At 36.4% G+C, this 27,028-nt stretch overlaps 3 protein-coding genes, 1 long non-coding RNA gene and 1 pseudogene across 5 annotated transcripts; 3 read left to right on the forward strand and 2 right to left on the reverse strand.

Moving 5' to 3' along the window:
• Positions 1–155: 155 nt before the first annotated feature.
• LOC18022014 lies at positions 156–3,688 on the reverse strand (annotated as a pseudogene).
• LOC18022016 lies at positions 2,602–7,330 on the reverse strand. Its single transcript, XM_006405021.2, has 11 exons — positions 7,009–7,330; positions 6,787–6,939; positions 6,486–6,698; positions 6,168–6,397; positions 5,999–6,077; positions 5,514–5,917; positions 5,097–5,418; positions 4,696–4,754; positions 3,979–4,059; positions 3,297–3,489; positions 2,602–3,094 (listed from the first exon to the last, which is right to left on the reverse strand). Exons 5-9 carry the CDS (start codon positions 6,063–6,065, stop codon positions 4,030–4,032), a joined length of 882 nt encoding a protein of 293 aa, XP_006405084.2. The 5' UTR covers positions 6,066–6,077; positions 6,168–6,397; positions 6,486–6,698; positions 6,787–6,939; positions 7,009–7,330; the 3' UTR covers positions 2,602–3,094; positions 3,297–3,489; positions 3,979–4,029.
• A 190-nt stretch (positions 7,331–7,520) lies between these two features.
• LOC112088224 lies at positions 7,521–9,638 on the forward strand. Its single transcript, XR_002900390.1, has 3 exons — positions 7,521–7,749; positions 8,239–8,453; positions 8,653–9,638. It is a non-coding gene; the product is annotated as an uncharacterized LOC112088224 (long non-coding RNA).
• A 5,309-nt stretch (positions 9,639–14,947) lies between these two features.
• LOC18022018 (UPF0725 protein At4g29550) lies at positions 14,948–16,939 on the forward strand. Its single transcript, XM_006405024.2, has 7 exons — positions 14,948–15,011; positions 15,338–15,533; positions 15,628–15,672; positions 15,784–15,964; positions 16,073–16,197; positions 16,292–16,378; positions 16,464–16,939. The coding sequence occupies exons 2-7, from the start codon at positions 15,360–15,362 to the stop codon at positions 16,680–16,682; spliced, it is 831 nt and encodes a 276-aa protein (XP_006405087.1). The 5' UTR covers positions 14,948–15,011; positions 15,338–15,359; the 3' UTR covers positions 16,683–16,939.
• A 4,637-nt stretch (positions 16,940–21,576) lies between these two features.
• LOC18022019 lies at positions 21,577–24,835 on the forward strand. 2 transcript variants are annotated; one of them, XM_006405025.2, is made up of 7 exons: positions 21,577–21,637; positions 22,604–23,209; positions 23,306–23,404; positions 23,514–23,639; positions 23,781–24,302; positions 24,460–24,566; positions 24,662–24,835. In XM_006405025.2, exons 2-6 carry the CDS (start codon positions 22,715–22,717, stop codon positions 24,508–24,510), a joined length of 1,293 nt encoding a protein of 430 aa, XP_006405088.2. In that variant the 5' UTR covers positions 21,577–21,637; positions 22,604–22,714; the 3' UTR covers positions 24,511–24,566; positions 24,662–24,835. The 2 variants fall into 2 exon arrangements, with proteins under 2 accessions (XP_006405088.2, XP_024014139.1); XM_024158371.1 differs by having other exon boundaries at positions 21,611–21,637; positions 22,640–23,209.
• The last annotated feature ends 2,193 nt before the right edge of the window (positions 24,836–27,028 follow it).

Below are 27,028 nucleotides of genomic sequence, written 5' to 3' on the forward strand. Positions count from 1 at the left end.
CTACCAGTAAAATTGCCTCACAATTCACAACGATAAACGGAAATTTACTTCAAGAGTATCAAACTGTAAGGAAAAAAAAAAGAAGATACTGTAATGTTTCTATAGTATATTCATTGCATTCTTCTTTTCTACGTATGGATTGAGAATGACAATTAAATAAACAAAAAAAAAGGACACTCCAATCTTAATATGTCTCAGCAACACCTATATGTCTCAACTCTCAACACATATTAAAGCGTTGTGCCTTCTACCGTAAATAAAAAAACAAAAAAGAACCATAATAATTCCTTCTTCCCGCGATCTCTGTCAAAAAATTCGGATGTGAAGGTAGATACGAAGAAGGTGACGTGAAAGATGTGTAACATAAGAACTTGAGACGTTTCCAATTGATTTTCAAATACTTAATCTGTCTGTTGATAAATGCTTTTAGTTTTAACATAAGGTATTAGATACCCTCTCTTTAGTATCAACCTTCGGAGTGGTCAGCAGCTCAACGCTATTAGCTTTCAGATCCACGATTCCCCAATCAAAACTCCTTCAATTCGAGCATTATGTACAAGAACATCTAATATACTAGTAAACAATTCAAACAGCCTGCACAGCGCAGGAGAGTAAAGCATTAAAGCGAACTGAAACAACTAGTACTGCAAAGCATTAATTTTCATTTGACGCACAATACCTATTCTGAATATCAGGTGGCAATCCCAAGAGGCGACTCAGAAATCGTCCAACGTCATGCATGTCAGAATCAATAATACGTCCTGATAACTTTCCAACGTCTTTCCCATTGGCTGTATCATCAGTAATGAAGTAAGGTAACTAGGAGACTACTACAAATAGAATTTATATCCAATACGGAAAAAATGAAATAACTAGCAAAGCTTACCCAAAACACTGTCCCAAACAATTCCAACCGCAACAAGAGCAGCCCTTGCCTTGGTTAAAAACTCTTCAATTGTTTCTGGTTCATCAGTCGAGCACCCAGGAGGAACAAGGGGTAATTCCTCCTGAAAAGTAAGCCATACTATATTTCACGCTCTATCCATTATTCCTAATAATTCCTCTATACATCACCATCAGGGCTTTTTTACCAAAGTTACTATCATAATTATAGGCACTCAAAGAAGGCCCGGCCCTGCAGTAATACACCATACCATATTTTGAGACAAAATACTTGGCAACGTTTCAAGTAATAACAAGCCAACGGACAACCAACTAGGAAATGATTTAGAGAGGCGCATGACTTTCCTGGGATCTCCTTGTGTTAAAGCACCAAGAGTTTCTAGTCTCTCTGCAACAATACAGGCAAAGCGGCGTTCCTCACCGAGATTTGTGAAAAGTAGCCTGAGAGGGCAACAAAAAGAGAACGCATCAACTTCACCAACTGTTATCAGACCTTTTAAATTGAAAAGGTAGCATGTACTTTTGCAACTGGACAGATACAAAATCAACTACACAAACGTTGTCATGCTAACCTATATTCAGGTGCAGATGTCTGATTCGACCGGTGAGTTCTTCCAAATTGCTGAATTGCACGATCAGCACTCAAAAAGCTCTAACGTCAAATGAACCCTTCTTTTTCTGCAGACAAATAGAACATATTTCCAAATTAACTAATACCCCAAAAGCCAACACTTGAAGTCCTTTTAGGCCATTGTTCATAACGCAATTAGATCTTCAGAGCATTAGGGATATGCAAAGAGACAAAAGAGCAAAAAGAATGTGGTTTTGTCCCTTCAGCCTAAGCATCAAGAATGTGTCTGTTCACTATGAAACCCACCTTCAGACTCCAAATCACTTTCATCATCATCACTATCTGGTTTCCACTTTGCCATCTTTCTTACTCTCGCCCCAATTGAAACACCAGGTGAAGCTGAATGCCTCTTCCTATGAAGTTCTTTAACACTATCATCTTCTGTAAAAGGTCAAAAAAGAGGAAACCTATGAACAAGAGATAAACGCCAACAGGGATTCAAAAGTAAAAACTTTGACAGAGAGCATTAAGTTACCTGAGAGTGGTTCAGGCTGCTCGGGCAGCGGATAGTTCTCTTCCACGAATTTCAACAGGAGCTCTCGAGACCCCCAGACAAAATCATCAAGCTCAACACCCTATTGCAAGAAAAAGGGGGACAACATAATCAATCACGTCGAAATTAGTTAAGACGGAATCATGAAAAGATACTAACTATTTTTCCAAAAGCAGTGTGTGGAGAAACGCACATATTTTGTTACAGCCTCTTCAGTACGAGCCTCACCCGTACTCTGAAGGCCAATAACCACACACTTGTTTGCTGATAAGGATTTCTTAGCTAACCTTACAGTTACAGGAACTTTAGCTGACATACACAAGTGTCTAAAGAAACGCTGCAGTAACATACACGATATAGATCGATCAACCTCTGCGATTAAGATGACAATCATCATCTGAAATAACACTTTCTAACTGTTACTTCTGGAAATTTATACCTGATGGCTTGACCAGTATAGTCTCCACAAATGACTAGAATTTGGTTTCTCGTTAGGGAGAAAAGCACTTGCTGACAACATCTATATCCGTACCTCTGCCCAAAACTCTGCAGACTTATTGTACATTGCCTACAGAAGACAGCAAGTAATTCAACACAAATACCCTGACGTTTAATTTATACAGGGATCTCTGAAACTAGAAACAGGGGACAATAAATAGTGAACTTGCTTGCCAAAAAGTACCAAAGCACCATTCAATTAGTAACTGTTTCGTGGTTCAGATGCACCAGTAGCAGAGCAATAAAGAACACCTGCTTGGGGGATCTTATCCTGCTTTTCCAAAATTCACAATCTCTAGTCAACTAGAAGATATTAACCACTATTAAGCTTTCCAAACTAGAACATAAACCATACCATCTGCAGCTGAGAAGAAGTAATCCGAAACAAAACCAAGTTAGAGTATCTAATATCACTCTTCAGAGCCAACATAAAAAAAAAGTTTAATGAAATAAGAACAGTGTAGTCAGGCCTTCGGTTCCAAGTAGCAGATCTGAATGTCAACAACTGCCTGCCTGATGTGTGTCGGCTGACTCCCAGCTTCAGGTACCAAATTTTTTGCTCTATGGCACTACATAAAAGGAAAACCTTAAGTAGATTAAGCTGCATAACGTACTAAAGATTAGAGCACCGCTCAAAATTGATAAAACCAGTGATCACGCAGTTAACCACGACAGGGCATGCTTTCACACTGTTCAATTCACCAAAACGAGCAGAAGAACCATCTTTAACACTTAAGGAATTAAAATATACATCATTCATGAATTAGCTACCTCATCAAAGATCAAGAGACCATCAAATTCTGGTCCACACCACTGAACAAGTTGCTGCAAACGAGAACGCCCCTTCTCAGAGGAAGCAATGAGACTATTGTATGTCAAGAATACCACTCCGTCTTTAACACCAACATTCTTTGAGTCAAGCTTAGAATAGGGCAACTTGTTCAAAGGATCCACTGCACGTAAACTTAGTAGCAGAAGAAACACAATTGTTAATCAGACTGTACACTCTATGTTCACTTGACTGGAAATTTCCAGGCTCAATATTATAAAAATTAACGAGATTGAGAATCACAAATCCAAGTGGACTACTGTCCTAGTTTAAATCATTATGAACTGCACAAACTTCCGCTATGCAAAACAATCTCTGGGTATGACGACACCATAGACGGAGTTCAGAAACCCATTACGTTTATCAGCAAAGAGAATAAGTTCTTTTTAATATCCCGGAACTAATACATATATACTTTACATCGTAATAGTACAGAATGAGTCGATTTAAGCAATCAGCTAAAACAGAATCTCATTCTGATCCAGTCTACACCATACACTATCAAAACACGATGAGCCAGGAAAAGCATCTAGAATAAGCTTTATGTTTAACACACGAGCATTTTGGACCCCGCAAAATAAGCGAATTACAAACTCAAATTGATAGCCAAAGTCAAGATATTACCTCCAACGCATGTGGCACCCACATCATCAAAGTTACTACTTGCATCGTACTTCAAGTCTGAGCCAACAGAAATCCACGTATCTAAAATCATAGAGAAATTGGAGAAAAGATAATTAGAACTCATCTCATCCCACTTTATGTCATTTAAGAGACCAAACAAGGGACACTGTAGGCACAATTATGCATTTATAGTATGCTCACAAGCCAGATTGAATTGAGTTATCAACATCTAATCAAGGATGTAATCCCCAAATCAACCCAGCAATTGTCCGCCCTTTCCCCACACCAGCACCATCTCCAACAATTGCTGTATATATTGCTATTAAAACGGCAATAGCAATTTAGGAACATTAATTCTTAAGTTTCCAAAAGTTAAATTTAACCGCACATTTAAGCCTTTCGATACTAGAAAGTCTACAATCAACGCCCCCTAGGTGCCATAACTTGGATAAAGGATTCATATATACCACTCAACACCATCCACACAAAGCATTATTCCATATAATTAAAGGAGACTCATCTATAACCAAGAGCTGCTGCAAAGCGTAAATGTATCCATATTATAATCTGACTAGAACTGATCGTTTTTAAACAACAGAGACGTGTAGATGATGGTTACCTGATTAACTATATTATCTAAAGGATTGTCTGGAAGATTTAGGGAATGAATATATACTTTGCTTCAATTATACGAGCAGGAAGAAAGCGTGTACAGACCTTTTCTGCTATTCCGCAATGTAGATACGCCTTGCTTGAATGTACTTTTCTGTCTTTTCCTTGCAAAAATAGCATATACATGACATAGAAGGACACTTAATATTTTTTCCAAAAGTGAGGAGAAACGCACATAATCAATGTGAGGCCAATAATTTTGCTGATAAGGCTTTCTTAGCTAACCTCAGATGACATACACAAATTTCTAAAGAAACTGAAAAGTCTAAAAATCGTCAAGCGCTAAACCGGAAATCAATTCAACCCAAAAAGTGAAATCTAAGCAACCAAGAAATGTTTGACACAATTCTATCTTTTCTGTTCCGCAAATAACTGAGTCATAACAAAGACATACTAACAAACTCATATCAATCAAAACTAAAATCACTCGGGTCTTCCAGAACTACTTGATCCCTGGTCTTTCTTCCTCTTCTCTTCTTCTTCCTTTGACAACAGCGACGGGTAAACAAAATTAGTCATGAGGGGAAATGGATCTTCCATAGTCAAATCACAGTCAACACCACATTCAATACGTGATGAACGACTACTGAGGCACATCAACATAGCTTCCATTGAAACTTTCATGGTTCCCTTGAGACCAAAGTCCTCACTGTGACTTGATCTAAAACGAAGATACTTCTCCCCGTCATCTATTCCCCCACCGACAAGGTTTCCGGAATGTTGTGCGACATATCTGGAAATCCGAGAAGTAGGTCCCCTGTAAATTTTCTGCAAAGGAAAAAGAAATTGATATGTAAAACAAATCTGATTTCTCAGTATATCTAGAACATGCATGTTTGAATTTTAGAAAGTTTAGAACTTACATCTTCTATTCCACTATACTCTGGTTCAAAGATCGGAATATCACACGCAATGGCATGCTTGCGTAATATTTCAACAACCTCGTCAACTTTATCCACTGTGATTGCTTCTTTGATGTATGCGAGTACATTTGAAGGTTGGACTGGACTTACATCTTCTTTACAGACATCCTTGCTAAAAGGGCGTGCATCTTCTCTTTCAATTCCTTTCTGGCTGATGAAGTCCAATGCTTTCTTCACATGCAGAGGATAGCAAAAATGGGCTGTCTTTCTAGAAAGGCGACGTAGCTCCGGTCTTGTGAAATCCACCAGGTATTGAACCGAATACTCAACGTAAGTCGTGTCATGCCCCAATTCGTGTCTCACATTGGAGACAACCTCTGCAGATGCAACTGCCCAACAACAATCTAAAAGAAAAGAAAAAAAAGGTTAAAGCAATACTTTTATTATTTAAAATAAGATTAATTGAACAAAGTATATTGACATACCGTGGTTGCCTTGCTGTTTGACAGGGCCCATCTTTTCTGACCATAGATCGTCCTTTATCATTGACATCTGTATATGATCCTAAGAAGCAAAACCGTAAACAATAAGTAACTATTAAGAAAACCTTAGAATAATCTAGATACACAAAAGAATATTTTATTTGATCATTACCTTTTTGGCGGTCCAATGTGCAAATTTTATATTAAATTTGCAGCCAATTAATGTGATGTTGGAGTTTGGGTCCGACCGAATATGAATCGAAGCTGCTTATACTCCACATACTCCAGAGCTTCGTCAATGACGTCGTAATCAGATTGACTCATCCTCACAATCACTCTCATGTCACCATCGCAAAACCGTTTTAGTATAGGGAATCTGTTTTTGTTAATAACATGAATTAACTGCAAAGGAAACAAGAAACAATTAATAGTCAAACTTACAATTAATAGTCAGTCAAGTAAGAAAAAGGAAAAGAACAAAAAAACTCACCGGAGAACAAGTGAAGGCAGCTCTATAGGCATTGATTTCCCTTTCATAAAAAGGGATTACTGCTTCTGCTTGAAATTTCTTCAGTCTTTCCATGGAGGTATCGAAAGATATAAAGATAGCATACAGACGTTCCCCCACAGAATTAAGAGAGGAAGCAAGAGTGGCTGCAAGAGTCGGTGACAGTTGGTCTGTGAAGTTATCAAGTTCTTCATCCTATTGTAATTAAAAATTACCGTTAGTTATATGGTTGAAAAAATCAAATCATGATTCAATAAAACAGAAAATAAGACTCCTCACTCACACTTTTCAACAAATCGTCGTATATAGTAAAACTTGTCTTCTTAGTCAGCTCCAACAACTTTATCAGTTCTTGCAGAGAGTTAAGCAGGTTCGAAATATCTCTAGAAATCTTATCCATTCGCATCAGTAACTCTGGATAGTTTGGATAGTTTATCTGCATAGAACCAGTTCAGTCAAATCCCAAAAAGAAACACTCAAATCACACAAAAACAAAAAGATGTACCGTCAAATCATGTAGATGATTTTGCTTCTGAGAAGCAACGTGTTCGGCTAGTCCATCATCGAAAGTTTCAAGAAATGTTGCATAAGCTTGTTTAATCGACGAGAAATCCCTGACGATGGAGTTGTATTTCTCATCGGCGGCTGTAACTTCATCTTCCACCTTCCTAACTTCTGCTTGTAACACATCGGGCCACTGTCGAATAGTGTCTACGGTCACGGTCGCCGGAGCGCCGTCGTCGTCCGGCGAAAATAAAAAAGACATTGAAGAGAGAGACGAAATTAGGGTTCGATGAAGAGAGATCTTAGTCACATACAAACCAAATGGGCTCGATAATAAATCAATGGTTTTTTTAAGTTTTAAAGTTTACCTCGTTATTGTTACATACATATAAAATTATAAACCATATGGGCCTCGATACATACGAAGGCTCATATCTATTAATTAGTTATATGCCTAACCTTATAATAAACCCTATAATAAATGTTTTTTAAAAGTTTTATCCTTGGCGGCCCCTCTCTGAGAGATTCCCGATTTTTGGACATCGTAATTCCAAGGGATGATGATGGAGCTGATCTAGTCGGCTCATCGTAACATTTTATTGATTTGTGTTCTCGGCTCACCGCTTCTTTTTACCGGATTGTCCGCTTCCGGAATTGCTGCCGCATTCTTACTGGGTACTTCAACTTGGCCGAGTTATGGCTCTCTACTGATTTCCTTTTAGTCGCTGCTAACTTCTTCATAGTAAGTGCACTTGCTAATGAACTTGGCCGTAACTTGATAGCTGACTCTTAAAATAGAGAAATTTGCTTATTTGGTTTTTGATTTCGAGCACATGAATGAGGAATGTCCTTAGAATTTTGATAAATTACTTAGCTGCCTGAGTTAACGGTTAGTGTATGAGTTGTGATCCAAGTTTAAAATGCATAATTGGATATTTTAGAGATTTTTCTCTTGATTGACCTTATTCTTAGGCTTGATCTTGGTTTTGAAAATTGTATTGAAATTTTGGAAAGCTTTGTAATATAGGCAGTGTGTTGACTCCGTAGATTAACACTAGGTCGTCTGATCATGCTCAACATTCAGTTGATTCTTCTCCACTCTGTAAATTTCCTTCAAGCTTTAAATTTTAATTATCTTGTTTCACCTACCGAGAGCTGGAAAGAGTAACACTAAATTTGCAATTCATTTTTCGGGCGTTAAAGTTGGTTTGGATGATTTACAATATCACAGGGACCAGCAGCAACAAAAGTTAAAATGTCAGGAAAAGGAAGCACAAGGCGTGGCCGAGAAGAGAAACGATAGGAAAGGACCACGCAGTGTGATTGGTCTGCTTGTGTCTGTACTTTTCTTTCAATATATATCAAGTGGGAGGAGGAGCTTTGTCCCAACTTTTCCGGCCTGGTTTCGGTTTCCATTCTCATAGGGAAAGCTTATGGAAAAACTACGTGAGTATGCTACTCTTGTTCAGCTATTGCCTCTTTTGTAACGGTTTGTGTTACTTGGAGCAAGTAGGCTAAGATTTGGGTCACTTTTCTGTCGAACTTGTGTCAATGAACTTGCGATGGCATAGCATGAATCTAGTTGACTACGGAAATGTCCTGCATGCATTTTGTCCAATTGCTACTAACTGGTGCAAATTTGCAGGTATTTAGCCACAGCGTTTAAAAATTGTCCCAAGAGGAACCGAGGGAGCTATGAGTGTTGAAGCAACATTCCCCGGACTTTTAGCATCATTTCTTCTTACTCTGTTGGCTGTTTCCTGGGTCAGGTACTAGACGTTTCTTACTATTGTTGTTGAGGAACATGAAAGTATCTAGGAGTATTGAGGTTAAAAAACCGATGGATGAGAGTAACGTAACCATAAATTCGAGTCCACATAACTTAAATGAATGTATATATAGTAACATGCATAGACTTGCTCGTGAATGAAAAGCTGGATCTGTATATTTTATTTAGCTGTGCTGCTATTATTCACGCATTTGAGCTTTGCTTTGAATCCGCTGTCCGCCTATCCAATATTTCGCTTACTTAATCAGGAACAGCAATGAAGAAAGAAGCACTTGTGTTTATAGTAATACCCTGACTGTGTTTATAGAAGTATAATTAATCATGAGCACTTATACTTCCAAGAACGTCAGCTCAAAATCAAAACAAAAATCGGTGAAAGTGAATCAAAATGAGTTACGAAAATGAGAACCCAATGTCAAGGACGTGGCATGTTTCGGTGATAGTTTTCTCGACTGCAAGACAGTAAGCTCGGTTGCGGCGAGAATCATCATTGAGCATGTCCAGATATGATGTCGTCGCGAGGATGCCGTCCGTCGTCGAAGTTTCTGAGAGCACCGGCTTGGTCATTCTCTTTGATGACAATCCACTCCGATTTGCCGGTGAGGGGGTCTTGTCTGAGCTGGAAGGACGCGTTGACTCGACTGAGAGCTCATGAGTCATGGCTCGAGCTGCGAGGATAGACCTTAGGCGAGTCACTGAGAGACACCGGAAGGAGAGGAAGGGAGTAAAAGCTTTTGGGAACAAGAGACAGTGTCAAGATGAACGGAGCTAAGGTTTTAGCCGCCATGAGTTGTGACTCGTCAGAGGAGATTCCCCCTCTGATTATTCTTTTGTTTCATTTAGGGTCCCCATAATACTTTTATTGCAAATAAACGACAGAGTTTTTTTTTTAAAAAAAAGAAAAGAAGGAACAGAGTTGTTCGATCCACCAAATCAACATGTAACGAAATCCCTTTTACATATCTACAAAACTGTTTGTTGTGATTCGTTTGATCATCCCTCCCGTTTGATTTGTGTTGATGTAATGTCATGTTTATGTTTCTTGATGAAGCCATGTTTCTGTTTCTTAATTTCGTATTGTGGACATTAATGGACCTCTTCTTTAGGGATTATGTCATTTTTTTGGGACCATTCTCTACAGCAGCACAGATGCTGGCTTCAGAGTTCAGATACTATGGAGGTAAGCTTGATGACATTACAGTTGTTGTCTCTTTGTGGCGGCTTCAAAAGAAGGAAAATAATGAATAAAGAGACAAATTCAGATGTGCAGTGTGTTGAGTTAATGAGTTGTTTAAGATTTGTGCTTTGCAGAAACATCTCTTGATTTGTTTGGTGGATTGTGAGCAAGTGTCCTCTGATTGTATTTAATTATTATATATATATATATATGTAAATAGAAAGAGAAAGATGACTTGAGTTGGATTAAAAATAGCTTGTTAGCTGAAATTGATTCACACCCAATGACTCACAAAAATCTATTAACATATTTCAGCTTTTAGCTTCTCACTTTGTAATTTGACTACATAATGTCACAGATTATAGTAACTTCCGCTCCGTCAAAGTAGTGTCAATCATAGTTGTTGATTTAATTCACTATCCTTTTATTTTTGGGTTAAAAATTCTCATTCTAATATACGTTTAACTCGTAGCATTAAAATGTACCTTTTTCTCAAACAAATCTCTCCATATATTTGTTTTGTTTGTGTCCTGTCGTGTATATATTCCATCTTTATTGGTCAAATATTTGAGGGGAAGATACGTAACAAGTAATAATATTTGTTTATTATATAAATTTTTATATTATTAATTGGTACGTATCTTCCCCTCAAATATTTTTACGTATTATACATTTGTCATAGTTTTTTTATTACATCTGTTCTTTATTGTTTGGGTTAATTACAAATGCTGTCTGTAGTTTTTGTTTACTCTACTGATCCCAAATTTTGACTTGATTTTTTTCTCTTGTCAATAAACTCGGACATCTGTGAGCGTATATCCATAATCACTAATCAATCATATTGGTCGCTCTGGTCGTTTTAGTCGTAAGGTAAAACTCGTGAGCTAATATTTATTTACATTCTTTCAATAAGTTAAATGGAAATCCCAGGGACTCATAAGAGAAACTCGATCATAAGGGGATAGATATATTAGTGAACTGTATTTGCTAAAAACGTTAATTAATATTCAAAATATTTGGCGTGTGCGTGGTATGTTTGCAATCTGAAAACATGACTTCAAACTTCAAAGGTATACAGATGCGATCCCAGACTGAACCGGCTCTTTCCAAGAAGCTTTTGTCATCTGAGAGACAAGAAGGAGGTTATACTTGACCGGAAACCGAACCATAAGGTTCCCAGCAGAAGGACTCTGTGAAACCATTATCGTTTGATGGTTCAAGATCAATGTCTCGTAGATGCATGTTGCGACATGGTAACGTATCGCTTCAAGAGATCTTGATTGCCTTGCTCGTTTTGTCGGAAAACACATCTGTGCGGCTAACGCTTTTTTGCAGCCTAATGACGATATTACAAACGGTTCCAAGATGATCCGGTTCGACAAAATCGACCAAACCATGTCGGAATCAGTTATGCCTCAACTTGTTCCAGTAGACAACCAGGTAATTACCATCGAAGACGACAAAGGCACAGACCAAATCATGAACCTAGAATGTGATAGTAACGACCAGCTATGGATGGGCTTATCAGTTTCCTCCATCTTCTCCTGGAAATTTTATGTTCTTGGACGATATATCTGCTTTTGATTACAATCCTTTCCACCTTGGAACAAGCACTTCAAGCTTCTTATGTTCACATTGTGAAGAGACTGTTTCTTCCTCAGCCTTTTTTGGGTTTTGTCTTCAAGCTCCTAGTATTTGCTATATCTTGTATTAGTTTATATTTTGGTGGGTTAGATACATAGTTCAACACCGTTGCTTCAGTTTACGTCACACCAATGATGTATTTTGTGTAACTTTGATTCAAAAAACAAATAGTAATGTTTTTTTTAAACGATATAATGGGGGTTTAGCACGTAAAACGCTTCATTTGACTCTATTTTCGTAGAGAATTGGTCTTTCAAAGTAACATAAGTAAGAAGATAAAATTGAGCCTAACCAAATAGGCGAATATATTTTCAATGTTATTGGTTTAAGCAAGTAGCGCACAGACTATATATATATATATATATATATATATATATATATATATTTTTTTTTCTATTATCGAGTATCCTGCCCACAAAAGATGAACCGACTACCCCACTATATGAAATTGAATTCTTAAAGGAACAAATCCCTCATCAATAAATTGGAGAAGACTAACATTTGACAAGAACCATCCTCTCTTACTCAAATTCATCAAAGAATTTGCTCATATTTTTCAATAGAAACATATGGGAACACAACTGATTTTTTTTTTTTAGATGCTAGAGCTGTACAAGGATCGATTGACTATAGCTTCACCATTTTGCGACCTATCCAATAAATCGGCTCGAGATAGACAAGTTCTTCAAAGTGCTAATTTTTATCGATCTTTCATATCCTGTAATCCAATTTTACGAGGTGATAACACCAAAAGCATCACTACCAAAAACGGTACACCAAATATCAACCACATAGTGCTCCCCTATAGCTTCAATGTGATGCATATATGGTGTTTATTTGACTTTAATTATTTTAACTTTAATGAAATTTATATTATAATTTTTTAAGAATGTAAATTTTTACTTCCATTTAAAAGACATGAGAAAATATCAAGTTAATTATATAATAGAAACAATTAGTTTAAATTAAAAAAAAAATCTACTCTAATATTAATCTGAATTTTTTGTCAATAAAAATTTGTAGAAAATTTCCTGATGTAGGCATTGATTATTTAAAGACTAACTAGATTCATACCCGTCCTAAGGACGGAAAGTTTTATCTTTATAATATATATATATATATATATATATATTAGTACATTCAAAATTTTAATATGTTAAAAAAATTATTTTTAATATAAATGGTTTATGTAGTTGTAAAAGTGGATAATAGTTTTAGTTGATTTTTGTTTTTATATTTCTACTTCGTATGAAAAAAATATTTTTTTGTAAATCATAATTTAAAATGTGTTTATATGTTATTTATTCGATACTTTCCTAAAGAAGAATATTTTTTTTTTTTTTTAAAATAGAGAATCTTCGTTTATTTTTTATTTCCATTTTTGGGTTACTAATCTATCCCATGCAATCTAAGGTTTTTATTCAATTTATTTAATAATATATATTTGTAAATTTGAAAGTTTTAAATATGTTTACAATTTTATTTTTTATGTATTATATATTTCTAATTTGAAATATGTTCACAATTTTATTTTTTATGTATTATATATTTCTAATATGCTTTGAGAACGGATAATACTTTTAGTTAGGTTTTTTTTACATTGTATGGAAAATATATTTGTGTAAATCATAATTTGAGATGTGTAGTTAATTTTATTTAGTAGACTATAATATTATATATTTAATAATAGTTTTAATAATATGATTATATAATATATTTATTAATGCATTATTTTAACTAATGAACTTTAAATATTTAATCCATTATTTTATATAAATATATATATAAAATTAAAAATACAAAAATAAATTTTTATGTTACTTTCTGTATATATTTACCAAATATATATTTTATGTTACTTTTGTGTATATTTACCAAAATTAGATTTTATTGTTAATAAAAATAATTGATTTATTATGTTATATAATTATATTTATCATTTGATTTAATATATAATATATATTTATTGTTTTTATTATTATTGTTTTTAATATATAATATATAATATATTTAGTTTTTAATTAATTTGAGAAATGAAACTCATTATTTTAAATTGTTTGAATGAATTTCTAATTAATTTATTTTTATTTATGGTAATTAATCTCTACATGATCATATGTGATCAAATGTATGAAACCTATTATAGTCTACGGCTTCAATTGGTAACCTATTGAGGAATGGAAAATTGACAAAAATTTTCTTTTGATTGGTATAAATTTAGAGGAACAACAAATTCTCCCTAATTATTTTCCTAAAGTATGGTCACCAATTGAAGCCTACGTTTATGTTTAGCTTAATTTATTCTTAATGAAATGTTAATTTTCAATGACATCTATCTTATTAAAATAGAATAACAATAGCAAATTAACCTTTAGTTGATGTGTGATTAACAAAAATGACACTCTAATTAAAACTAAACATAATGAGTTCATTAAGCGTATATTAGGAATGTGTTTTATGTATAACTACTCTTCATAACCACGACATGTCATACATGGCCCATTAGTGAGTTTTATGTGGTTTTAGTTAAGACCCATTAGTGATTTGAAATTTGCAATAAAAAATTGGCCCATATCCGAATAAGAAATACAGTCACAAATATTTGACCAGACACGTGACGAAAGAATAAATATCTGCTATTGTAATTTCATTTGTCAAAAGGCTATTTAACTAATTGAACACTAATGGAATCTACAGTCATATCATATATAAATACTATGAACTAATATCAATTTATTCTTTATATACTAAAGCACAAGTCACTTCACCAATCTGACACTTAATTAATGTATTCAAATTTTTTATTTTTAAAAAAATCGATTAAAATAAAATAAAGCCTAAAAAACTATATGGCGGTTTTTGGAAAAACCAATCACCCACAATCCCTTCTTCTTCCTATATCAAATCACTTTTATCGTCTCCTTTCATTAACAAACAAAAAACAGTTCATTGTATGTGAATGACTCAACGATTACCAAGTAGGGAATCGTATTACCAAGTAGGGAATCGTAGGGATTGGCATGATGGGAAGAGAACATCTCATCAATCTTCACCATCTTCGTGACCAATAATTATATAATAGAAAAAAATAGTTTAAATTATTAAAAAAAAGTTTCTAATCTAATAGTATTAATTTGATTTTTTTGTTAATAAAAACTTGTAGAAAATTTCCTTTTTTTTGGGTCGGAAACGGGAGATTTAAAATTAGGACATTTAGATATATTCCAGTCAATGTTTGTCTCTTCCCCGATTAATATTGGGCTTTATGAGTTAAAGAAAAGCCCAATAACTGTCGGTTGTGTGGATATAAAACAAAGTTTTCTTTTTTTTTTATTAAGGTAAAGTTTAAGAAAAACCCAATCTGATTTGGCGAATCTGGGACAGAGAAGAAAAGGTACGTTGTTTCGTTCTTCATCGAATCTTTTCTGCTGAATTGACGAAACCCATAAAATTCATCTTGTTTACTCTACACGATAGTTAGATTTAGGCCGATTCCCACCCTAATCTGACGAATCACTTTTCATAACTGCGTTTCAATTCTCTCTGGAATCAACGATTGTGGTTTGATAGATTCCGAGAAATTAGGGTTTAGGGTTCTGTCTGTTGATATATGCATGGTGAATTTGATCCTTATATATGTTCATAATTGCGGTTTTAAAAACTTAGGGTTTGGGAATTAAGATTTCAATTGAATCTAATCCTTTGATCATCACAATTTAGGGCTGGGTGAGATTTTCCAAGAATGGCGCGGCTGGAACCTCAAATATGCTACTTGCCCTCTGAACCATTACACCATGATGATGGCACTGTACCACGCTCGCCCTACGTAGAAGTTTTCGACATTCCTGAATATTCACCACCACCACCATCGGGGCCATCGGGGCTAGAGGAATGTCGAAGAATTGCCGTATACCGGGTAATTTTTTGTTTAAGCAAAGGGGGAGGGATTGGCTGTTTTTATTTACATTTTAATAAGTAACCTCCGTTTTGATTTTGACTCTTTCAATCAGAAATTTCTTGCTAAAGTTGGACTTCATTGCTACAATCTGCAAAACGTAAGTTACTCTCTCTTTCTCCCCCTTACTTCTCTCGACTCTCTACTATATTATTGGTTTGTATATGTTGTAGTGCTTTTAAGTCAACTTCTTCTTATTTTGGTCTTGTAGGGCACAAATTTTCAGTTTTTTTGTGTTGAGAGTATGGACAAAGATACCGGAATACTTACTTCCATCATACTCAATTCCACTCGCGACTTCGAAGCAAGGGTTCGGTATGATGAGGTTGAGAAACAACGTTGCTTGACTATGATTACAACGCTCTGCAGGTTTAAGCCGCATCAAACTCCAGGTATATTGTAATTTGGGTGCTCCAACCAACTTCTCTCCATATTTTTTTTTTTTTTGTTTGTGTGTCTAATATATTCCATCTTTATTGGTCACGTCTGTACGACCTCAGAGGTGGAAGGCAATCTATGTGCGGCCTTTGACAGACTTTCTGTGGATGATTTCTTCAAAGATGACCTGCCCGATTGGGTCCCTGAGGATGCGCTAACTGCCAGTGATAATCTGCAATACTACGAGGTCAGCCCCCTCCCTTTTTGTTCTTAAGTGAAGCGTTTTCTCTTTAAATGATCACAAAGATATGATATATATGTTGTTGACGTGAGATTTGCAGATGAAAGAATCTGAGGTGGAAGAATACAAGGAATGGCTTCATTTTTATGCAAAACTTGGATTCTTTACAACCTGTGGAAGTTTCCTGGTGAGGCAAAAGGACTTGACTCAAAATCAACAAATTAAGATGGGGAACTCGTGTAGGTTAACGATCTCTTGGTGTTGTCTTGCAGAAAGATCTGAGGTGGGCACAGCCATTTGAGCTGAGAAAGATAATTGTGCAAACCAGAGAACATGTGGAGTCGAAGAAGAAGGCCTTGGCGGAGAATGCAATCTTCTACATTGCCTTCAAAACCCGTGCCGTCGGTCGAGACTACAGGGCTATCATAAGGAGAACAATGGATGGAACGCCAGGGCATATGTCCCTTGAAATCAAGTGTTTTAAGATGTGAAAGTCCACCATTATGTATCATATCGTCCCATTATGTATTCAAGTATCGCATCGATCTGAGGTCTTTCTTTTAAAAAAGTACTATGGAGCGTTTGTCTTTGAATAAGTTTATGTGAGTTAAGTGTCTTGTCTTTCAAGATATTATGGATCGTGGTCTTTGAATAAGTTTTATGTGTTGTGTTGTCTTTCAATACATTATGGAATGTGGTGGTGTTTGCATAAAGTTTATGTGAGTTATGTGTGTTTTGTGTTCGTGTTTACTCGTGCTTAATAATAATAATCTTTTGGTATATAGTAAACGAAAGCACGAGTTTGGGTATCCTTTTCATGTCACTTTCTTGTTAAAGTTCTGTATAGCCACGTCATCTGTTTCTCTGAACGGATAAATTCACTACGTAACAAGGGGATTGGAAGTTGATTTTTAGGCCTTGAGAGAAATAGAGTTTGCGGTAATTATTGTATTGTTGATAAGAGTAGAAATATGCTATATGGGGGAAAAAAGGAGGACAACAGGCTAATCGACAAGATGGTGAAAGACAGCATGTTAGCGATAAAGAAAAGTATAAGCGGGGGAGTGTTGGCACAAAATGATCTTGGAGTAACCAATGATGTTCACAACACACAATTTTCTGAGGTTACAGATATAAAAGATTGTCTCAAGCCAAACCGCAAACACTCGGATAGAAGTATAGATCAACGTCGGCTAGCAAGATTCAGGGACACGCCAAGTGTTGTTGAATTTAAGTCGGTGTCCAAGAAACCATCTCCCGCGTTTGTGGTTGAAAACGAAAATGCTTTGTTTCTTCAAAACAAAACCAGGGTGAACCCTTCGGATAAACTACATCTAGTAGTGATAATTGGAGTGTGGCCACTTCGACAGAAACTACTGAAGAGGAGGTGATGGTGTGGACCTTTGTCTCTTGCCTCACTGTGAGGAATGGGTATGGCCAAGAAAGGATGAGAAGAACACGATATATATATTTGATAATATGTGAATGTATTATCAAAAAGGAACAAGAGTAGATAACAAAGCTTTAGAACAGAGAAGCACAAAAATTAATAAAAAGCCAGGCAGAAACTAATTTAACAGCAGGAACTTAGAGCGTTACACTAGGCATGGGTGAACCATTGAGAAAGTAATCCGTTGCACCGCTTGCAAGAAAGGCGAGTAAGTAGTGTTTCCCTGATCGATCTATCCATATGCGAGAAGATTTTGACAGGTGGGAGGGAGGAGGCGGCAATATGCATAGTATGTAAACAGAAGGAGAGGCGAAGCTACACGTGAGCAGAAGTTGGTCCCTCGTTTCAGTGAGGGAGTTACACAAACAACAAAGATCAGTGATATTCATTCCCCAAGACTGCAGCCAAGCTCTTGTTAGAAGCCTCTCAAGCTGGAAGATCCAGAAGTTGAAAGCATACTTTGGAATACCATATTTCGACCTCACCTCATTGACCCAACCAACCTCCTGACCCCTAGGTGAGGATGGAAAAATGACGAATCGTAATCTTATCAACAATATTACGGGAGTTGTCCTGGAGTTAGTTGTATGAATTCAAGAACTAGGTAGACATGTGGAGCTACTAATAGGGAGCGTTGCAAGTAACAAGAAATGGAGGGTTAAAGATCGTGATGACAATAAGAAGCTCCATGATTCTGCACTTACCTGACGACTGAAAGATTCAATAAAAACATATGTATAATTCCATAATTCTATGCAACGAGTCACTATAAAAAGAATAGAAAACATAATAAAAAAACACAATTTGATGCAAGAGCTCAGCAGATAGATCGATATATTTTCGGTTTTCATATAAATTCAACATATAACAAGATATAAATATAGATCTAAGACATTATAACCTCTTAAGAATTCATTACCTGTCACGGAGTACTCTCTAAGACAATCAAATCAAGAATGGATTACCACATGTATTAACAAGAAATTTCAGAAAAGAAAGTGTCTTTTTTCCTTTATTACACGTACAAAAAACAGAGAAGAGAAGATCCAGCAAGGTATTTACGTGACGTCTTAAACCACAACACCAATGTAATCATGTAAGAACTCAGTCCTTCGGTGTGTCCTTCTCTTACAGCTGCAAATCTTGCTTCACCGGTTTACCTGCTCGTTTGCATGGGCAAGAGAATTGAGCAGACTCAGACAAAGACAAGAAAGAGCGTGTGAGAGAGAGAGAGACCATTCTCAAGAATGTACTTACCTACGACTTGAAGATCCTGATGACAATAAGAAGCTCCATGAAACTGTGAACATGGAATGTCAAGGCATTGACAAGATCACCACATTTAGCTTGCACAACCCCTCTCCAAGATGATCAGGGAATTTGCGAAAGCCTCCTCGGTCGAGCCCTGAAGAATCGTCCTTGACATTGGATTCTGACGCTTGCATTGCAGGGGAGAAATGGACCAAATGGCTGCCACATACTGGTTCAACTTGGGGACAATTTAAAGCTCAACGGCGGAGTCTTGATAAAGTAAGGGAATAGGTTTATTGGCCCAATTATCCGCTTATCTCCTTAGTTTATGTTGTCGGCCCATTTTGTGGGTTTATTGGGCCTGTTATCTGCTTATATCTTAAGTTTATTGGATGATTAATCGTTTGATTTAACCGCGGACAAATTGCTGAAGCGAAACTACGGCCCTCTCTCTCTGTCAGTGGTCTTCAACCGTTTAGAACCTCAATTTTATAGTTAAAATAATAGTATTTTAATATAATTTAATTATGTAGTTAAATTTTAATTAAAAATAAAGAATAGAACCAATGAAAAAAAGACAAGTGTTAAAAGGGATTTTTAAAAGTTTAAAAACCGGCTTTAAAAGTTTTTATTTAAAAACTGTTTCTTACTTTCTCAAATACTTTTTGATTATTTTTCTTTTTTTATATGTTAAAATACTCTCTTAAAAACCCTTTTAGAAACACGGTTTCTTATAAAATCTCAATTTGGACAATCTGACATAACCAAAGATAAGATCTTTCTTTTGAAAGACTTTGTCAAATGCCATTCTGGCTGCTGATCTATTGAAGAAGAAATGAATTGAATTGTATCCATGTTGCCAGAGATGGTGAATCATTCAATCACATCATTTTCTCTTGTCTAGTGGCGATGCAGGTATAACATTGTCGAATATTTATGTGCCTGAATGTGGTTTTAGTGATGTTTATTTTTTCTCTAACTTCTATTATCTTTAGGCTTTGGCTAATGATAAGCAGATTCCAGTTGAGATTAAAAAAATCTATCATTTGATCATTTGGTACCTTTGGAAAAACACAAATGGGTTACTCTTTGAAGGAAAATAGTTTATAGAAAATCAGATGATGGAAAAAGTTATAAAGCTGAATTGTGGTTTTTAGCACAAGATCTTGAAACGTGTCTTGAAGAAGTAAATGCTGAAAAGGTGTTAAGGTTAAATAAAAAGTGGAATCCTCTACCGAGCTCTTGGGTTAATTAAGTGCAATGTGGGAGTTGCATGGTCTCATAGATACCAAAAGGAAGGAGCATTGTGGGTGATAAGAGATGAAGGTAGATTAGTTATGATTCATAGTAGAAGGTCGTTTTCTAATGTGACTGGTCTTCATGATCTAAAATTTATGGGATTCATATGGGCGATTGAAAGCATGACTAGTCATAAATTGAATCACGTCATCTTTACCTTTGATGACACTCGATTTATTGGTGTGGTAATGAGGCCTCGGACATGGCCGTCTTTCAGTTACCAACGATCGGAATTGATGCTTAGGTTAGCGAATGGTGGAGGGTGATGCAAGAAGAGAGGGTAACAAACAAAAGGGCTTTATTCATTACCCAAAGTGCTTTGAAGGATATTTGTGTGCAGTCTTATGTCGTTTATGGAGGCATTTTTGGTTAAAAGATCTTGTTGAGAATGAGAAAGTTCCATCCTCTGTTTAGTTTAATTTTTGGCTGCTTTGACTGTGTTTTTCCTTTTTTTAGCTTCCCTGATGGGAATGGATGCTTGGTTGAGACCCGATTTTTAGTTGTAGTACTCTAACGGTGGAAGTTCATTGGTGCATGTCATGATGTATTTGAAGTTTAGTAATATTGCTCCGTAGATGACAAAAAAATGTATATATATACAGAGGAAAACACTATTGCAAGTTTATGGGAACATTATCAAACATATTATCAAACAATCATCTTTATCTCAATATTTTTATTTTCATTTGAACAATGCATTAAGGATTTGACTAGTTTGAATGCAGCTGATACAATTATGGTTATGAGAATTTTGCAAAAAATGAATGGTTGCGATTTTAAATGTTATTAAGCGATTTACATGATTGACGCAACAACTAAAAATAGATGTATTTACGGGATATTTATGATTGGTTGACTAATTGATGTAGTATCGATTAAACAACACATTTAAAATACAAAAATTATTTAATTATATAAAACAGCAAAACCATATGATTATAATAAAATATAAAAATTGCCAATTCAATATAATTAGTAATAAAAAATATTTGTATTTGGATACAAATTATGATTTCAGTGGAGAAACTGTTTTTTTTTTTCAAATAATGTTAGATTTAAAATTTTTACTTTATTAGATGTATATGTATATACTACTAGTTGAGAAAAAAATTATTGAGAGAATTTTAGTTTAGTTATGATAAGTGGTTTGTAAATATTAATTAGAAAGTGTCAAATTTATTCATATATTTTATAATTTTAATAACTAAATCTTAAAATCTGAATTTACTATTATATATACTGATTTTTAATGAGTTTTTAACATTTCGTTTAAATAAAATGTGTACAAAAGTAAACATTAGAAATAGCCAACTAAAAAAATTAAACCCAACTTCAATCCCATTTACGCCGGTTCATTAGTGACGGTCTTCGTCTCGGTCCATTATGTGATTTTCTATTCACGTTCTCACACTCCCTCATCTTAGTTTCTTCAGCTCTTCTTCTCTGGTTAGTTCTTCTTTCCTCTCTCTCTCTAATTGGGTCTGATTGGGTTTAGAATGTTCATCGATTAATAGGTCTGTTTAGAGTGTTCATCGATTCTGATTCACCCGTTTGTTCAATCAATCAAAAGTTTTAAGCTTTTTGTGTTCAGCTAGGTACTGTCGATACCTCGTTTCTCCTCGTGTTGTAGTTCGAACTTAGGAGTCTAGATCTCATGAAGTGTTTTGAATTTGTACAAGTGATGTTACATTCGAGAATAGGAAAGAAGTTGCAGCAAAGATTCAATTTTGGTGTGGTGGTAGTTAGCTGCTTTTAATGCTCTCGTGAAGTTGTGAAGAAACAGATGTACGATTTGTTAGAATTCGTTGTGCAAAGTCTGTGGCTTTTTGATGCTAAAGAGCCTTTGCTAGAAGAACAATCAAGTGAAAGTCTTTTTTGTCCTAGCTGTCTAATTGCTACTTGTTTAGACCCCTTTTTGGTCGTTCTCCTCAGAATGTTTACTGAGTCTCATGCTTGTGGCTGCACATTTTGTACCTAGTAGTCCTTACTTATATGCATCTTTGAGGCCTTTTATTAGTGATTATGTGATAGCATATAGGCTTATAGAAGGTGGTATGCTTTATTTTGTGATTGGGTTAAGTTGTTTAGATCCCTAACTTAATTATGTGTTAAAACTGCTCATACGTGGTGTTAAATGCTCAAGTGGTGGTTTGTCTGTTTGTGACTCTGTTTAGCAATGTCTTGGTAATGTCATTTTATGCGTGTATTGCATATTTTACTTATGCATGTTTAGTTTATTGCTAAAATTTGTTTATTGCTCTTCACAAGTATCAGTTTGGTTTAACATTTGGTGATGTTTTGTTGCTCTTTGGCTTCAGATTTGTAGTTTCATTTTCAGTGAACTCTCTTGCTTTGATTCGATTTGCTATATTATTGTTCACTCACTCTTGTTTCAAAATTGTTCATTTTCAGGACTTATTCATTGAATTCTCCGGTTTTTGGTCTCAGAGTCTGATTCCTTGCTCATCTAGTTTGGAACTTGCCTCTATTTTCCGTCTCAATTTCCATCAACAATAGACTCCGATGACGTCTTCGCTGTCAAATCCGCGAAAACAGCTTTATGACAAAATCTACTCCCTGCTCTCTGATCCCTCCCTCCCTTACAACGACTATACCAAGGGGTTTATCCTGCACCATCTCTCTGATCTGATCAATGGTTCCCCCAAGATAGATCCCAGAATAGCCCAGGATGAGAGCGGCAACAGCCCCGTCAATCTGCTCCACGCAGATGTAGTGATCCAGTATAGTCCCAGATACAGCGTCACTGTCGTCATCTGTTTCGTGGATTCTTATCCAATTTCTTGTCCTGTTGTCCGAGTGACTTGCCCAGGCGATGACGTCATTACCCAAAATCAAATAGCTGTCGCTCCTTGTGGTGCAGTCTTTCATCCTTATCTCTTGAATTGGAATCACAAAAGTTCCAATGTCCGGCAACTCGTCGGGAAACTCGTGGACGAGTTCAGAAGTATTGCTCCTCTTGGCTCTCCTAATTTAGATGGAGCTTTGACTCTTCCTCAGGTTTGTATCTTTCCATTATACTTATTTTTTTATTTGGTTATATATATATATATATATATTATTTTTTATGCTGATGATCGTTTGGTCACGTGATAGATCAAGTTGGCAAAGATCTTGATTGAAAATGGTCTGAATGATCTTTACACCCTCGTATACTACCAAGACGACCAAACAAAAAAGGCTTTTTTCGAGAAGGTTTACGCTTTACTTTTTCTTTTTCTTCTTATTTGTTTGAACTTTTTTTCCTTCACGGATTTTGGCTCAGTGTTCTGAATTAATTCTTGTGAAACAATTGCCCAATTAGATTACTTCGCGATATCGAAAACATCCTCATTTAGAAGAATTCATCAACAGTACGCAAGAGCGATTAGCAAAATTCATTGGGATTGCGAAAGACGTTGCAAAAGAGTTATTACCTGATGCTTCAAAGGTAACATGAAACATAAATCCTCCTCTCTTTGAATTGGTGTCTTTCACAGCTTGGTTGGTCTGTTAAATAAGTGTTTTATTGATCGCTTGTGGTATTGCTAATTTCCTATCCTAATGCCGTTGCTCTTGTGATTATTTGTAGAGTGTTGGTGGGGCGTCATCTTCTGGGACTCGTGGGTATTCTAATGCCCTTGGTCAACAAGGAATTCCGTCAGATCCGCGTGCAAATTATCAGCTCTACGGTGTGGTCTATCATCCAAACCTCCGTTACGAGTCAGCCGACAGGAACTATATCTTGCAACATCTCCGTGACCTAGTACCTCGTTACCGTTCACTAGGGGTCCGAGAGGAGGATCGTCTCTTGCAGGTACATGGAGTGATCCCTTATAGCTACGAAGGAGTATACTACTTCGACGTCGAAGTCATCATCTGGCTACTCAAGTCTTATCCTGGTACCCGTCCTCGCGTCTTCGTGTCTAGCTCTAGTGGAAGCTGCATCAGGGATGATCTACTAAATGTCACTCCAAATGGTTCTGTCTATTGTTCTTATCTCCGGAATTGGAATGCATCCAAATCCAATCTAGCAGGACTTGTGTCCCATCTCAGCGCCATATTCTCTTGTCAACCGCCTCGGGCCACCGACAGAACTTCGCCTCTTGAACAGGTGTGTCTTAGAATCTGGCTAAAATAGATCATATCCTAAGACCTGCACCTCACGTTGCACACTGGAGCAAAAGCTAAGAGCTTAAGAGTCCATATTTTGTGACACTTGATGACAATAATTCCATATTTTGTGACACTTTATGACAATAATTTTGCAGGCTCCACAAGATAGTTCACGGAATATCAGGCAGTCTAGGGCTCCACCATAACATGGGTCTTCTACTCCAGCATCGTTCTCTCTGTGACAGGCAATGGATTCTAAGAGGTAATAATGTCTCAAATCTGTATTTCTATCTTGTTATCTTTTTATAACTTTACAGCGATAATTCTGATTTCTGAAGTTGCTGATGATGTGTGCAGGTAGGAAGTAGAGTTTGAAGGTCGGACTGGGACTTTAATGGAATTGATAAGGTGTGCTCTGCAGGAAGTAGAGTTTTAACTTTTAAATAACCTAAAACTTATTTTTTGGTTTCTCGGATTATGTGTGAAGCTAATATTTTGGTAACTACGGTTGAATTTATATGGAAATTTCGAAAATATCTCGTCCTATTCTTGAGCTCTTGCATAATTCGTTGCATAGAATTATTAAATTATATAAGTATGTGTTTTATTCGAATGCAGTTGGAGTCATGTAATTAATTAAAGTGAATGTACTTCAAAGATTCGAATACACTTCATTTACTACATACTAATGCATCTTCTTTAATCAACATCATCTTTGAAGTGCATCATTTTCCGGTGAATCAGTGATAGATTTTCGTTATCTGTAACTCGATCTAGAATGAATAACACTGTAATTGCAAGGGAAATCGAATACAAGCTTTGTAGTTGTTCACGATCAAACTCTCATGGCGAGTATTGATCGATCACAGAGATCTCATGGCGATCTCGATACTTAGACTCATAGCGTCTCAAGTTAATCACATACAAAGCATAAAGAAGAAGATACAATGACGACTCTTATTTATACTCTCACTCTCGAGTAAGCTGCTTCTCTTTAATGAGCTAAACCCTCCACTCCATTCCGAGACTCTTCTTTTCCCTTTAAAGTTGATAAACCAACCCGCGCACACGCCATGTCATTAGCAAGATAGAAGATGTCTATCAATACTTCCCCCAACGAAAACAAGCTTGGCCTCAAGCTTGGCGAGAAACAGCTGTAGTGGCCAATCACGATACTTAGTTTTTCTTTATATTTGAACATCCAAGTTTTTCTCATCTTCTCAGTTTGTCGAGCTTGCACTTGTAACCAATCTTTGTGGATATGGATTAATGCAATCTCCCTTTTTGTACGCAATAGATGATCCCACACTGCTGTAACTTCCGTTTGAAACATCAGCTTCCTTTTCCGCAGTTGAAACAATTCCGAGAATGAGTGGCCATATATAAGCTTTTGTAACAACCACCATGTGTTCGTTTCTGTAACCTGTCTCTTGAAGACATCAGATTCAGCAACTGTTAAAAACCACAAAGGCAGCATATCCATTATGAACAAACAGGTCATTCTTCGCTTGTCTACTCCCATCCTTGAAAATAAGCTTGACCACAAGCTTAAGCTCATCAAAATACAGAGACATCTCCGTGAGAAGATGCATACGGCTGCCAAGCTGTTCTTTTGTCTGTAACTTGTTCCACTGCTAACACCAAAACTGAAGCGTGATTTAATTGCTTAAACCTCCACCTATGTTTCACAAGGAACTTTCCAGTACCAACCAAAAACTGTTGCAATGCTAGTAAAATTTGGCTCAGTAACAATGTATGCCGCCGACTTATAGTTTCCCTCACCAGCCTCTTCTCCATGCAAAGGCAAGCGAATAACTGGATTTGTATTTAAAATGCCACGACTTGCAACACTTCCTCTTAGGTGCAAAATGTTGTTTTTCGGAAGTCATCAATATAACATCAGCCAATCGTTGCACATGAAGATGATATAGGCGAGCAACAGTTGCGTCTCGTAACTCCACAAGACGTAGCTTCTCTTTGAACTTGAATTTCCATGCGTCATAGAGCTTCCTCTGTTTGCGTTTACTGGTGACTCTGCTAGCTTTATGAGTAACTCGTTGGTGAGCAGAATAAGGCTTCAAAGCAACTGTTGTTACATTGATGAGCTGAGATGACAACTGATTTCTGTCCAGAATTGGTGACTCTATCTTCTGCCGCACTAGCATTGTTTTTCTGTCATCAAGCTGAGATGCATCCAATTTGTGCATAACGACTGAATGCTCAGTTTCCTGCTCTTGTAAAACACAACTTGGTTCCACGGGAAACTGTATTTTGGTGATTTGCAACTCCTGCACCAGAGACGCATCAGTTATCTCCAATGTATCACTGGATTCTACTTCACCGCCCAACTCTGCTTCGTAATTCCTTGCAGGAAGTGAGGCGTATTTAGGCATCACCACTGCCGCGTCGTCAACCGCCGGAAGAGAATCATGCTTGAGCCGTGTCTCCTGTGAAGAGCAACTATGGACAGGACAGTCATCAGAGTTCACAGAAACGTCATTCACAGTTGTTGAGATTGGCTTCTTCATCACTTCAATCTCAGGAACAACTTCCATACTTGAAATCGAATCATCCTTCAGATTCACCTCTACTGGAGAATAACTTGTATGACCAAACACAGTCCGCAATTGGTATTTAAAGTCAGCCCAATCTCTGAATCCCCAAAGTCGCCGCACCCAAGTAAACCATTGCTCTGCAGCTCCAGTTAGATTCACAAATACTAGA

The sequence above is a fragment of the Eutrema salsugineum genome, unplaced genomic scaffold (genome assembly GCF_000478725.1).
Source record: "Eutrema salsugineum unplaced genomic scaffold, Eutsalg1_0 scaffold_15, whole genome shotgun sequence".
In the NCBI taxonomy this organism is placed as follows: domain Eukaryota; kingdom Viridiplantae; phylum Streptophyta; class Magnoliopsida; order Brassicales; family Brassicaceae; genus Eutrema; species Eutrema salsugineum.

Excerpts from the sequence above, each read along its gene's own strand:
- LOC18022016 (XM_006405021.2), bottom strand. The coding sequence starts at position 6,065 with ATGTCAATGATAAAGGACGATCTATGGTCAGAAAAGATGGGCCCTGTC. Across the intron at positions 5,419-5,513 it reads AGTATAGTGGAATAGAAGAT|AAAATTTACAGGGGACCTAC; the intron begins GTAAGTTCTAAA and ends TTTCCTTTGCAG. Across the intron at positions 4,755-5,096 it reads GAAGAAAGACCAGGGATCAA|GAAAAGACAGAAAAGTACAT; the intron begins GTAGTTCTGGAA and ends TATTTTTGCAAG.
- LOC18022018 (XM_006405024.2), top strand. The coding sequence starts at position 15,360 with ATGGCGCGGCTGGAACCTCAAATATGCTACTTGCCCTCTGAACCATTA. Across the intron at positions 16,198-16,291 it reads ATAATCTGCAATACTACGAG|ATGAAAGAATCTGAGGTGGA; the intron begins GTCAGCCCCCTC and ends TGAGATTTGCAG. Across the intron at positions 16,379-16,463 it reads CAACCTGTGGAAGTTTCCTG|AAAGATCTGAGGTGGGCACA; the intron begins GTGAGGCAAAAG and ends GTTGTCTTGCAG.
- LOC18022019 (XM_006405025.2), top strand. The coding sequence starts at position 22,715 with ATGACGTCTTCGCTGTCAAATCCGCGAAAACAGCTTTATGACAAAATC. Across the intron at positions 23,405-23,513 it reads AAAAGGCTTTTTTCGAGAAG|ATTACTTCGCGATATCGAAA; the intron begins GTTTACGCTTTA and ends TTGCCCAATTAG. Across the intron at positions 24,303-24,459 it reads GAACTTCGCCTCTTGAACAG|GCTCCACAAGATAGTTCACG; the intron begins GTGTGTCTTAGA and ends ATAATTTTGCAG.